The 14,669-nt window shown below is 44.8% G+C and overlaps 1 protein-coding gene across 1 annotated transcript in view; it reads left to right on the top strand.

The window, feature by feature from the left end:
* The window catches only part of LOC124775397, a 60,885-nt gene extending 49,271 nt beyond the window's left edge, over positions 1-11,614 (top strand). The window contains exons 7-8 of the mRNA XM_047250230.1: positions 7,995-8,053; positions 10,751-11,614. Of these exons, the coding sequence (XP_047106186.1) occupies positions 7,995-8,053; positions 10,751-11,506 (815 nt within the window). The 3' untranslated portion in view covers positions 11,507-11,614. The remainder of the gene's footprint in view (positions 1-7,994; positions 8,054-10,750) is intronic.
* The last annotated feature ends 3,055 nt before the right edge of the window (positions 11,615-14,669 follow it).

Genomic DNA, 14,669 nt, shown 5'->3' with positions numbered 1-14,669 from the left:
GAGATATTTACTCTGAGAGGAACCGGACTGGTATACAATCTGGATCGGTGGCCTTGCCTTTATTAAGTGATTTAAGCTGCTTTGTTACACCGAGGATATCTACTTCTATGTTTCTCATCGTGGCAGTTGTTCTTGAATGGAATTCAGGAATATTTACTTCGTCTTCTTTGGTGAAGGAGTTTCAGAAAACCGTGTTTAATAACTCTGCTTTAGTAGCATCATCAGTGACTTCAGCGTTGTTATCACGCAGTGAAGGTATTGATTGCGTCTTGTCACTGGTGTGCAGCATGTATGGCCAGAATCTCTTTGGGTTTTCTGCCAGATTTCGAGACAGAATTTCGCTGTGGAAATTATTAAAAGCATCTCGCATTGAATACGCGCTATATTTCGAACTTCTGCAAAACTCAACTTTTCTACATTTACATGATCAGATCGGAAGGAGTGAAGACTGTCTCTTAAAAAGGCGTTAAGAGCATTTTTATCAGCTTTTTTTAAATAGATGTACTTTGCGTTTCTTTTTGACGGTTGTAGGTGTTACGGCATTCAGCCTGGCAGCAACTGCCTTGTGGTCGCTAATCCCTGTATTCGTAACAACAATCACTATTTGTCCAGGATTATTTGTTGCTAAAAGGTAAGTATGCTTTCGCAACGATTTACGCTTCGAGTGGACTCATGATCTAATTGTTCAAAATAATTTTCTGAGAAAGCATTCAGTACAATTTCGGATGATGTTTTATGCCTGCCGCCGGCTTTAAACGTATAATTCTACAGTTGCACGTCTATTCACCAGTACACATCTCCGCAGCCATCGTTCACTGTGATATTTACAGCTCATGGTGCCCCTCAGTTGCCTCGCCGCCCGATTTGGATTGCGCCATTTGGGCGTGTCCAATGTACTTTAACCACTATGGCACTCGAACAATTTGCGTACTGAGCCATTTCAGAAATCATTTCACCCACGGCTCGAGAACCAATGATCATGGGCTACTGAACGTCAGATAAATTGCTCCGTTTCTGCATTGCTGCACTGTGACAATGATTGCACCGTTTACCACAACCCCCCCCCCCCCTTCCCCCGCCGGCCCACCGCCACCGCCACGACACGCTTTATATACCATTCACTGTGCTTCCACCTGCCGTTCTGAGTAGTTATTGCACACTGACGTCGAATATAGGCGCTGGTCACATTAATGTGACTCAACCGTGTATAATTAAACACAAAAAGATGGATCTGTATGACTGCAGTGTCTTGCTACAGAATTGTAGGACGTATATAACGTTCTCACAGCTCTATCAAATAAGTAAATGTATGCAAAGCCAAAGAAATATATATGGAACTAAAGAAATGTGATTAGCGTTACTGCCACACTGAGCTGGCGCTCGCAGTGGCCGCACAATTAAAGGCGCCATGTCACAGATTGCGCGGCCCCTCCCACCGGAGGTCGAGTCCTCCCTCGGGCATGGATGTGTGTGTTGTTCTTAGCATAAGTTAGTTCAAGTTAGTTTAAGTAGTGTGTAAGTCTAGATGACTTCAGCAGTTTGGTCTCTTGGGAATTCACACACATTTGAACATAAGCGTTATTCACGCGAAGAGCTGCTAGAAAACCAGGAAAAGTTGTGAAGTTTGTGTCCTCTTTGATTGCATGTGAGACACATATACTGTCCTACTACGTTGCTGTCTTGGGCACGAGGTACCTAATAAAGCTATATATTTCTCCAGTTATAGAATGCAGTAATTATTTATGATTTGTTCTCCACGCGTCTAGATGCAGTTGGCGCTGCGGACTGCAATCAGTGTAAAAAATGTTTGAATGCTAACAAAACTACCTTGTTTATTTACTACGGTAGCGGCCTACATCTCGCGTCATGGAACTCACACAGACACAGACAGGAATTAAAACGTGCAGCATTTTCGACATGACCGTAGAAATATTGAGAAACATACACCACTAGTAAACCTTGTACACACTGAAAAAAAAAAAGAAAAAGACAGAGATAAACGACGCACCACGAAGGAACTATGCGAATAGTTCAGCAATCGGTACATTTGATGTACATGTACAGACAAACAAATGACCACAATTTCAGAAAAAAATGGCTGATTTATTCAAGAGAAAATGCTTCACAAATTGAGAACAACGCGTTGGTCCAAATGGTTCAAATGGCTCTCAGCACTATGCGACTTAACTTCTGAGGCCATCAGTCGCCTAGAACTTAGAACTAATTAAACCTAACTAACCTAAGGACATTACACACAAGGCAGGATTCGAACCTGCGACCGTAGAGGTTGCTCGGTTCCAGACTGTAGTGCCTAGAACCGCACGGTCACTCCGGCCGGGGCGTTGGTCCATCTCTGGCCCTTACACAAGCAGTTATTCGGCTTGGCTTTGATTGATAGAGTTGTTGGATGTCGTGATGAGGATTGTCGTGCCAGTTGGCGATTTGTATCGTCAAAATCCCGAGTTGGTAGAGGACCCTGCCCAAGATACTCCAGACTTTCTCAGTCGGAGAGAGATGCGGCGACCTTGCTAGCCAAGGTAGGGTTTAGCAAGCACGAAGACAAGTAGGAGAAACTTTCACCATGTGCGGGCGGCATTATGTTGCTGAAATACACTGGTGAACAAAGTTAAAGCAACAAACCGCAGGCGTCCGGAGTGGCCGAGCGGTTCTAGGCGCTACTGTCTGGAACCGCGCGACTGCTACGGTCGCAGGTTCGAATCCTGCCTCGGGCATGGATGTATGTGGTGTCCTTAGGTTAGTTAGGTTTAAGTTGTTCTAAGTTCTAGGGGACTGATGACCACAGCAGTTAAGTCCCATAGTACTCAGAGCCATTTTGAACAAATCGCAATTTCCCAGTCCCGTGTCCACTTCACGATATAATCATACAAACTCTCAACAGATATCCGTACGATCGTGTTCTACACGGAAGATGGCATTCCAGTCAACGGACACCCACGCCAGCGATGACGTCACAGTACCTCTAAAACGAGGTAGTCTTCGCCGGGTAGTTCTACATCCACAATCGCTGTAGACGCAGACACAGACGGTGCATTATGGTACAAAGAAGACGTCTACCAGTGTCTCTGCAGTGGAGAGCCATAGGAAGAATGGAAGCAGGAGAGTCGCAAACTGATGTGACCCGACGGCTTAAGTGAACCACTTTTTTGTTTCTCGGATGTGGCGATAGTTTGTAGAGACAGAAACTGTATCCAAGAGACCAGAGCAGGGTCCACCACGTGTGTCACCAGAAAGGGAGTACCGTTATTTGGCTGTAAGAGCACGACAGTACCGCCTTAGTACAGCACGGCAACTGGCATATCACCTGGCAACATGCACTGGATGTGCTGTATCGAGGCAAACGGTGAAAGAAGGCTTTGGCAGAGTAGCCTTTGTTGTGGGAGACCTGTTGTATGTGTATCTCTGACGCGTCTTCACAGAAGGGAACGTGTAGCGTGGAGTCGTCAACATGACACCTGGACGGTCGCACTGTGGGCATTGTTCTTGAGTCCCGATTCGGGCTGGAGAGTGATTCTTCACGGATTCGCATCTCGAGGGAACATGGAACACTATTTGTGGACTCAAACGCTATGGAAAGAGACCGATATAGAGGAGCATCCCTAACGTTATGGGCAGGGATTATTTTTACCACTCGAACACCTATTCATGAAACTGTACAGGTGACTCGGCAAGGTTTAACTGCTCTCAGATATCGGGACGAGATCTTAGGATCTCATGGGGGGTTTTACGAGGTGCTGTGGGCCCACATTTAGTATCAAAAAAATGTGTGTGAAATCTTATGGGACTTAACTGCTAAGGTCATCAGTCCCTAAGCTTACACACTACTTAACCTAAATTATCCTAAGGACAAACACACACACACCCATGCCCGAGGGAGGACTCGAACCTCCGCGGGAGCAGCCGCTCAGCATTTCGTATCGATGGACGATAATGCTCGATGTAATAGGGCATGGGTGGTTGATGTTTTCTTGGAAACGGAAGATATTGCACGCAAGATGTGGCTTACTCGCTCTCCTGATTTGAATCCCATAGAGCGTGTCTGGGACGCATTAGGGAGAGGGGTTGCATAAGTCAGCACCCATCAGCCACTCTCCAAGACTTAAGAGCAGCTCTGCAGGAAGAATGGGTGTTATTGCCTCAACATGAGATTGATGACATCATTCACTGCATTCTACATCGTTGTCAAGCCTGTATTGCTGCCAGAGGCGGTCACACTCTATACTGAGCACATCAACCAGTTGTCGGGATGTGTGTGCAAATCTTATAAGTTGGAAAAACCGAAAAACATCTTTGTCTACCGTTATGCATATTGCAGTTATTTATGTTCTGTATTCTTTAGATCGTTTTCATTTTACTATCCCTGTTTTTACAGTTTTGTGGCAAAATAAACGCAATTTTGCAAAATTTCTGTTTGCTGCTTTAGTTTTGGACACCAGTGTATAAGCCCATGATGGTTTACCACGAAGAGCAAGAAAACTGGGAGTTGATTATCGTTGACGTAGCGCTGTGATGTAAGGGTGCCCCGGATGATTACCAAAGAGGTTCTGTTATGAAAATAAACGGCACCCCAGACCACCACTCTTGATTGTCGGGCTGTGTGGTGGGCGACAATGCGTTACGTATCCTACCGCTTTCTGGGACGTCTTCACACATGTCTTCGTTGGTCATCGGGGCTAAATTCGAAGCGGGACTTATCACTGAATTCTACTTGAGTTACTCTTACAACACAGTGTTATTTCACGATATTCCACTATCTGTTTTGCAGCAATTCTAGGTTTACATTTCAGCAAGGTAATTCTCGCCCGCACACGATGAGAGTGTCTATTGCTTGTCTTCGCGTTTGCCAAACCATATCTTAGCCAGCACGTTTGCTCATTTCTCCTCAACTGAGAAGGTATGGGGAATTATGGGGCAGGGCTCTCGAGGCAGCTGGGGATTTTGCACGATATCCTTCAGGGGGAAAAATGGTTCAGATGGCTCTAAACACTATGGGACTTGACATCTGAGGTCATCAGTCCCCTAGACTTAGAAACTACTTGAAAGTAGCTAACCTAAGGACATCACACACATCCGTGCCCGAGGCAGGATTCGAACCTGCGACCGTAGCAGCATCGCGGTTCCAGACTGAAGCGCCTACAACTGCTCGGCCACAACGGCCGGCCTTCAGAGGGACATCCAACAATTCTGTCAATCAGTGCCAAGCCGAATAACTGCTTGTATAAGGGCCAGAGCTAGACTAACGCGTTTTTGACTTGCTCAATTTCTAATGCTCTTTCTCTTGAACGAATCATCGAATTTCTCCGAAATTTTAATCATTTGTTCGTCTGTACATGCACGTCACTTCTACCGATTTCCATCCCATTCGCATATTTCGTTCGCGGTACATCGTTATTTTTCTTAAAGTATATAGACAAACTTTGAATGTAATAGTAATGTTACACCGACTTTTGACCTGCCCGGAAACCAGTCGAAATCATTTAGTACACAAGTGCTTCAGAATAATTCTTCGTGCAGCGCAGTGTGCAGTGTGCGTGCTTACGGGACACCAAGGTGACCCACACCGGGATAGAATCCGCGCGGCGGATTGACGACAGTGGCTACAGCACCAGCCAGCGTTATTGTGGTTTGAGGTGGTTTCGCACTCTCATTTAGGCAAATGTTGCACTGGTCTCCACTTTCCGCCTCAGACAGGACGTTGCTCTAACACTTAAGATACGATGACACATAGTCAAAGTTCGCAAAATTCTCAGACAGGAGGCGAACACGACTTCGCTCCCCCAGATGACTGACGACTGTGGCGACAAGAAGAGCATCAGACCGCAAAGTTAAAGTTACCTAAGTTACCTAAGACAAGGTAAGCGGTAACGAAAACAAGAAGAAGATATGCTTCAGAGTTGTCATAATACTCTTGCATCCTAAGTGGTAAAAATGTGTTAATGACAAAATAAGTTATACTTTTAACAATTAAAAATACTGAGCGAAGCGGCACAGTGATAAGATTCACATTTACTTTTACTGTGTTCCCTAAATCGCGTAAGACAGAAGCCGGGACTGTTGCTTTGAAAGGGCACGACTGATTTTCTTTCCTAATCGTCCTCAGACAGAGCTTTTGTCTTACCTCATTCGTCATAGAAGGGACGTGAAAACCTCATCTCCCTTCTTTTTTCCTAATAAATCCTCAGTCAGCTTCCTAAGAATACATCTGACCTACAGATTATAATGGCATCCACATTTCGAATAGGCCACATTGAAAGTTAATGAAGCCGTACAATATCCTTCGACCCTTCGATCTCTCTTACACACTTGATGGGAAACGGAATCCCTTTCTAGCTCTAATTAATATGTTCTGTAATGGATTACGGGAGCATATAGTTCAGAAACACTCAGTTTTATTTACTAGAAAACTTGTGAAAGCTACACTACTGTGTACTGTGAATATTTTTGAGCGTAATGATAAATAACCGACTAACGCGTTCCTTGCAGAAAAAAAAATCTACGGATGACAACAGTTGTTAGCAAAGACTTTCATACTACATAGTCAAAGAAATTCGAACAGGGTGATGGTCAGTACGATACAGTTGTTACATGTACTTATGCGCCACAAAACCAAGAGTCATGTCTATAGACGACTCTTCTAAAAACAAGACAGCATCCGATCCGAACTACGTCACTTGCAGTTCAGCAGTAAAACAGCGAGCAAGTTTCTCGGATATCATTTTATATGGTATGTCCTCATCGACAGTTAGTGCAAAATTACCCCTATGAAACACGGCTGAACGAATTACGTCCAAATTTACAAGGACGGCTCCAAGACTCTTGAAGAAATGGGATACGCTTTTTGCTGCACACTAGCTAACAAAGCTGAAAGACACGAAATACACAAGGCACTGTCTAATTATACTTCCATGACTTAACTCAGTTATTGCCATTTTAAATACGAATGGTGTAAGAACCTCCTACAGAACCTCCTACAACACAGAAAACTGCCTAAGAGCCTCGTACAAATCATTAGTACACTACTAATTTTATTTTGTTTTTTAACCACACATAAATATAAATAAATTTAAAGAAATGTGACACATTAACACATATAAAATATAGAAGTGGCAAAACAAAAAATAAAATAACTGCCATAGAACTGTCGTTCATTGTATACCATTACAAATGCACCTCGTAACTGACGAATAAGGGTCATAAGGATATGAACCTTAAAAAAAAAATGACAACCCTTTGTACGGCGATCCGTTTATCAAAACTTATCAACGAGATTCTGAACGACGACGCATGTCGTACTTTTAATTATTGAAACAGTTACTTGATGTCAGTTTTACAACATTTATTCGGTTTGACAGAAGAAAGAAAGAGACCTTAGATTTTAACCATTATTGTGTTACGAAAACTTATTCACTCAGCATGCAGACAAAAACAGTAAACGAAGACATAAAACTGATTTTTTTAAATGTTAATGAATGCCTTACAAGCTAGAAAAACCAACATGACAATCTGTCTTGCAGTGTTTTAGAAGTGCAAAACAGTCTAAAGTTTTGCTACGTTATTGACTTCCTAAACTGATATTAAGTACAATAATTTCTACCTTTTGGAGATTCCTTGGCCGTGTGTATTTTCAATGTATTGCTATTGCCCGAGCGTCCCTCAGCGGAAGACAAAAATCGACTTCCAACGTACCTTACTGGAAGATAGCTAACAGCTGTTGAAGAGTCTGAAGCACTAGTCTCGTAATGCATTCGTGAAAAAGACGCGCCCAAGCTTGCGCCATTTCTTTGTTCTGAACCCCCAGCTCCTATAGTGACTCTAGCACCCACAATGGACAACGTTACGAACAACACAGAAGGATATCTGGCTCGACTTTGAAGTTACGGCGCTGCTGCACAGTCGATTCTGTAACGTGTCAGGTGCATGATGTAGAATTTGGGTGCCCGGCCATCTGTTCCCGCACTGAGCGCTATAAAAGCCAGTCGGCGAGGGCAGCCCAGCACAGTTCGCAAAGCATCCGGGCAGCAGCATGGCTTACAAGGTAGGCGAGCGCGCGCTTTGTCTCTTCACTGCACCCACCTTCTGTGTCTCGAGGAAACAGGCGTATTTTTTTTTTCTACGCTGAATTCGGAAAGCTGTTGCTAGGACTTACCTCCACTGTTCGTTATCTGAGAACAGAGGCGTTTCCAGCCGTAAGCAATACTCTGTTTTGACCTAAACAATAATCTGTTTTGAACATGAAATAGCAGGGGGTTTTGTTTCCCATAGTGGAGCATAGTGGACCTAACAGGATGGTACTCGAACAATTTTACAATGATACTGTAAGTAGGCTGTTTAGGTTTTTATGTTGGTAACGCCACGTAGCGCTCTATATGAAAATCACTGACTGTGCTGTGTGCAGTCTGTGGCTGGTTGGCATTGTTGAAATATTCTCTACTGTAGTGTTGGGCAGTTGGATGTAAACAGCGCGTAGCGTTGCGCAGTTGGAGGTGAGCCGCCAGCAGTGGTGGATGTGGGGAGTGAGATGGCGGAGTTTTGAGAGCGGATGATCTGGACGTGTGTCCATCAGAAAGAGTAAATTTGTAAGACTGTATGTCATGAACTGATATATATATATATATTATGACTTTTGAACACTATTAAGGTAAATACATTGTTTGTTCTCTATCAAAATCTTTCATTCGCTAACTATGCCTATCAGTAGTTACGGCCTTCAGTAGTTAGTATCTTTTATTTAGCTACCAGTATTGGCGCTGTTTGTATTGCAGTAGTTGGAGTAACGAAGATTTTTGTGAGGTAAGTGATTCATGAAAGTTACAAGTTATTGTTAGTCAGGGCCATTCTTTTGTAGGGATTGTTGAAAGATTGCGTTGCGCAAAAAATATTGTGTGTCAGTTTGGTGGTGATCAGAATAAGTAAAGAGAGAAATGTCTGAGTACGTTCAGTTTTGTTCAGCTGTTCGAAAATCAAATAACGTAAGGGGTTTATCAGCACAGTAATTCATGAACTTTTCTAAGGGGACGTTTCAATACTAATATCATTGTAAGAGAAACATGATTCATTATCAGTGTTCATGAAACCGCGAGAAAAATAGAGCGTTACCATCATCGTCTATATCACTTTACGTTTAGCTTTACTACGAAGAAATTGCTTTTTTTTTAGCTTATCAGTGACGACAGAGTGAATGAGAGCCACAAAAGACAAAAATAAATTGAAGCTTGTGGTGGCACGTGTACTGTGTATTGGTTTACGTTCTGAGCGTCTGTTAATTTGTCTTTCATTTAACTGGCTTTGTTCTATGTTCGATCGAAATCACTAGCTTAATTCCTGATTATAATTTCAAAATTGTGGAATGCAGGAAGCCCAAAATTTATCAACCACTGATTTCTTTCCTGCTTGTTAAAATTATGGAACACAAAGGGGACCTAGAAGCATATAAATTATCATTAAAATCTGACGAATGAATGCTGTAAAACTTACAGTTAGTTGTGAAAAGAATACTCAGTCAGTCGATGTTTTCGTCTCACTATCTAAACCTATACTCTACGAATCTAAGCTTATTTCATTTACAGAATAAAACAATTCCTATCTTTTGTCCTCACTTTCCATTCACAAACAAAACTATCACTCCTTCCTTAGGTGTCACGTTTGGCTATTTTTATAGCTAAAAGTTCACAAATGTTCACAAAAAATGGACTTTTGCTATGAGACAAGAATTTTGATTCTTCACCTGACAGTGATAAATACCTCGTCGACATGCTTTTTTTTCTGTGTTTCAGTGCGTACCATTTCCATCAGCTTCGTTGGGTTGATGGATGAAGGACTCTGCTATCATTCTGCAACTAGTAACACTTTCATGTCATTGGTTCGAGATGCCCTCCTTGTTTCTACCACCCAGATCCGCTCCATCTCACTACATGCATGTTTACGAAGATTATTACTTTCTTTTACAAAGAGTTGAAAAAAGAACATAGGAGCTTAACGTTCCGTGGGCTACGAAGTCATTAGAGGAGAAGTACAAACTAATATTGGGACAAGACGGGGATTTGAACCACGAATTCAGTGTCTTAATTAATGCGCCACCTCGCCTGGTATATACAGTTAACTTACATTCCTTAACAGCAACCACATTTTATGCCAGGGGCTTAAAATACTTCATTCAGTGACGATAAATGTCACGAACGCTCATTGGTGAGCATCGATGTCATCCTACCACCAGATGCTATCAAATATTCATCAAATCTCAGCTGGCGTTGCACAGGAAACAAAGAGCCAGTAACTGAGCTCACTTTTAAGCCCGTGACTGTAGGGAATTAGTTGGAAAATCGCCAGAGTGGTCCCCTTCTATCACTATTTCCACGTTCCCCCTCCTAAGACATACAGCGTCATTAGCCACACAGTTAACATATTTCGTCGAAGGAGAGTCCATGTATTGGTTGGACACAGCCACATACTACTTAGTGATGTTTTTCGTATGTAAAGCTATGACTGCTAGTAATGCGGCACTCGCACTCTAGTATCTCCTAGGTAGATCATTTTTAAATGTCCTAGTGCACATTCAAGCAGTGATAGAAACTATAATATGATCAGAGTATTCTAGTAGCCACAACGTAAAAGAAGTTTTATTCCATATGCCGGATTAGTTACCCCAAATTTCAGAATGTAAACCAGTGTTTATAGGAGACATCAATGATACTTATTCTGTCAACAATGATACTTATTCTTATTCTCCATCCAGGTGATCATCTTCGCGGCGGTTGTGGCTGTGGCCCGCGCCATCTACCTGGACGCTCCGTATGCTACGTACGCTGCCCGCGCTTATGCTGCCCCCGCCTATGCCGCCGCCCCTGCTGTAGTCGCCGCCGCCGCCCCCGCCGTCGTCGCCGCCCCCGCCGTCCGCGCTGCCCCTGTGGCCGTCGCCGCCCCCGCCGTGAGGGCCGCCGCAGTGCCGGTAGCCGCCGCCGCCCCCGCAGCCGTGGCCGCCGCCGAGTACGACCCGCACCCGCAGTACAGCTACGGCTACAGCGTGTCCGACGCCCTCACCGGCGACTCCAAGACCCATCAGGAGAGCCGCGACGGAGACGTCGTCCAGGGCAGCTACAGCCTGGTCGAGCCTGACGGCTCCGTGCGCACCGTCGACTACACCGCAGACCCCGTCAACGGCTTCAACGCCGTCGTTCACAAGGAGGGCGGAGTCCACCCGCCGGTCGCCGCCCCCGCCCCTGTGGCCGTGGCCGCCCCCGCCGTAGCCGGGGCTGCCATCGCCGCCCCAGCTGTGGCCGCCGCCCCTGTGGTTAGGACAGCCATCGCCGCCCCTGCTGTGGCCGCCGCCCCTGTGGTGAGGACCGCCGTCGCCGCCCCCGCCATCGCAGCCGCCCCCATCGCCAGGGCAGCCATCGCAGCTCCAGCCTACGCCACCTACGCCGCCGCACCCTTCGCCAGGGCTGCTTACGCTGCCCCTCTCTACCCGTACGGTAGAGCTTACCTCCGCTGAACCTTTTTTAGACATCCACTGACGTATGACTATTACATAAACTCTTGCCCTGGAATTCGCTGATCATCTGTGTATTTATGCCATGTAAATAAAGGCGCTGACTTATAATATAGTTTGATTCCTAGGAGATCATCCTTCCTGCTTGATCAGAGAATCAGATCTGGCCGTTCCTAGTGAGAGAGAGCGAGACTGAGTGATGGGGAGAAGACAGAGAGAGAAAGACAGACAGATAGATAGATAGATAGAAAGAGAGAGAGAGAGAGAGAAGTATAACAGCAGCGTTAAGCCTTTAGCAAAGATTGCCTCTGTGCCACCGCCATGCAGCACAGCCAACCAAACGGTAACAATGATGCAGTATTCAGTCTCAAGCTTGTATTTATCACCTTAATACTCCATTACACATGCTATTATAGTGATGGTACACATTAAATGTTTTTGGTAATGATAATTTCTTAGTCATCTGTTTTTTACAATGAAGATTTAAACTTTATTTTAAAGACTCTTCGTACTTGACCACATGCTTCATCTCACAATCCTGACACCTATGTCAGTCTTACATTTCATCTTATGCTTCATTTCGTTGTCCGTCTGGAAAGCAATTTCAACACCTTTGTTGTTGAATAATCTTGCCCTTTTAAATGAGATAATTACCCAATATGGCATGACTCTATATTTCTGTGGATTTACATTGCTTTGTTGGTTTGAAGAGCATAATAATAAAGACAATGGTTCATCGATGGTAGCAAAGTACCTCAAGATTGATCACGATTTCTTGGGAACCGTCACAGACAGTATCCATTTATGGTACGTGGGAGAAAAGATGGTTCACTGTTAAATTTGGGGAAACAGAGATTATTTTGCCCATTAGATGATACAGGAGTGTCCAAGGGGCATTTTTGAGCCCACTGCAGTGACGTCATCGTGAGAACCAGCCACCAACCTAATCTCCCTAGCAGCCGTTAAGTTGTTGGTTATTCTCAGTGGATGCTGACAATGCGAAATAGGTGAAACATTGTTTTTCAGAATTTGCTATGACTTCAGACATAAACTTACTGTAGACGGCAGTATAGTTGTGGGGGGTACGATCTATACATAAAATGATAGTGTAATCCATAACACAAGAACGTGTTTTTGTTGGAGTGTTACGCGCCAATATGAGATGTGCAAGAAAAAGTTTTATATGCTTTCGTTGCATATTTACTACTTGCTTTCTACTTTTTATGGTGACGAATGGCAAATTAACTTTATGTATTTGATGCTATAGACCAAAGTAGATAAATCTGCATGTGTGTCAGTATGTCTAGTAATGCGAAGCAATGATTTGTATTTCCATGTGTCATAGAACTTGCTACGGGAATTATGTAGTCCCGAAACATGTTTTGGTAAATAAATTACACACTTTAGACGACTGGTGCGCAATATTCTCATTGTTAATTTACAAACTAACAGTAATACACATAAAAACCATAGAGTTGGGAATGCATTGGTCCTCAACTTCAAATGGCATAAGTGTATTTATTATAGAATGAGATTTTCACTCTGCAGCGGAGTGTGCGCTGATATGAAACTTCCTGGCAGATTAAAACTGTGTGCCCGACCGAGACTCGAACTCGGGACCTTTGCCTTTCGCGGGCAAGTGCTCTACCATCTGAGCTACCGAAGCACGACTCACGCCCGGTACTCACAGCTTTACTTCTGCCAGTATCTCGTCTCCTACCTTCCAAACTTTACAGAAGCTCTCCTGCGAACCTTGCAGAACTAGCACTCCTGAAAGAAAGGATATAGCGGAGACATGGCTTAGCCACAGCCTGGGGGATGTTTCCAGAATGAGATTTTCACTCTGCAGCGGAGTGTGCGCTGATATGAAACTTCCTGGCAGATTAAAACTGTGTGCCCGACCGAGACTCGAACTCGGGACCTTTGCCTTTCGCGGGCAAGTGCTCTACCATCTGAGCTACCGAAGCACGACTCACGCCCGGTACTCACAGCTTTACTTCTGCCAGTATCTCGTCTCCTACCTTCCAAACTTTACAGAAGCTCTCCTGCGAACCTTGCAGAACTAGCACTCCTGAAAGAAAGGATATAGCGGAGACATGGCTTAGCCACAGCCTGGGGGATGTTTCCAGAATGAGATTTTCACTCTGCAGCGGAGTGTGCGCTGATATGAAACTTCCTGGCAGATTAAAACTGTGTGCCCGACCGAGACTCGAACTCGGGACCTTTGCCTTTCGCGGGCAAGTGCTCTACCATCTGAGCTACCGAAGCACGACTCACGCCCGGTACTCACAGCTTTACTTCTGCCAGTATCTCGTCTCCTACCTTCCAAACTTTACAGAAGCTCTCCTGCGAACCTTGCAGAACTAGCACTCCTGAAAGAAAGGATATAGCGGAGACATGGCTTAGCCACAGCCTGGGGGATGTTTCCAGAATGAGATTTTCACTCTGCAGCGGAGTGTGCGCTGATATGAAACTTCCTGGCAGATTAAAACTGTGTGCCCGACCGAGACTCGAACTCGGGACCTTTGCCTTTCGCGGGCAAGTGCTCTACCATCTGAGCTACCGAAGCACGACTCACGCCCGGTACTCACAGCTTTACTTCTGCCAGTATCTCGTCTCCTACCTTCCAAACTTTACAGAAGCTCTCCTGCGAACCTTGCAGAACTAGCACTCCTGAAAGAAAGGATATAGCGGAGACATGGCTTAGCCACAGCCTGGGGGATGTTTCCAGAATGAGATTTTCACTCTGCAGCGGAGTGTGCGCTGATATGAAACTTCCTGGCAGATTAAAACTGTGTGCCCGACCGAGACTCGAACTCGGGACCTTTGCCTTTCGCGGGCAAGTGCTCTACCATCTGAGCTACCGAAGCACGACTCACGCCCGGTACTCACAGCTTTACTTCTGCCAGTATCTCGTCTCCTACCTTCCAAACTTTACAGAAGCTCTCCTGCGAACCTTGCAGAACTAGCACTCCTGAAAGAAAGGATATAGCGGAGACATGGCTTAGCCACAGCCTGGGGGATGTTTCCAGAATGAGATTTTCACTCTGCAGCGGAGTGTGCGCTGATATGAAACTTCCTGGCAGATTAAAACTGTGTGCCCGACCGAGACTCGAACTCGGGACCTTTGCCTTTCGCGGGCAAGTGCTCTGCCATCTGAGCTACC

This window comes from Schistocerca piceifrons, chromosome 2, assembly GCF_021461385.2.
Source record: "Schistocerca piceifrons isolate TAMUIC-IGC-003096 chromosome 2, iqSchPice1.1, whole genome shotgun sequence".
In the NCBI taxonomy this organism is placed as follows: domain Eukaryota; kingdom Metazoa; phylum Arthropoda; class Insecta; order Orthoptera; family Acrididae; genus Schistocerca; species Schistocerca piceifrons.
This window is presented reverse-complemented; position numbering and strand designations above follow the sequence as displayed.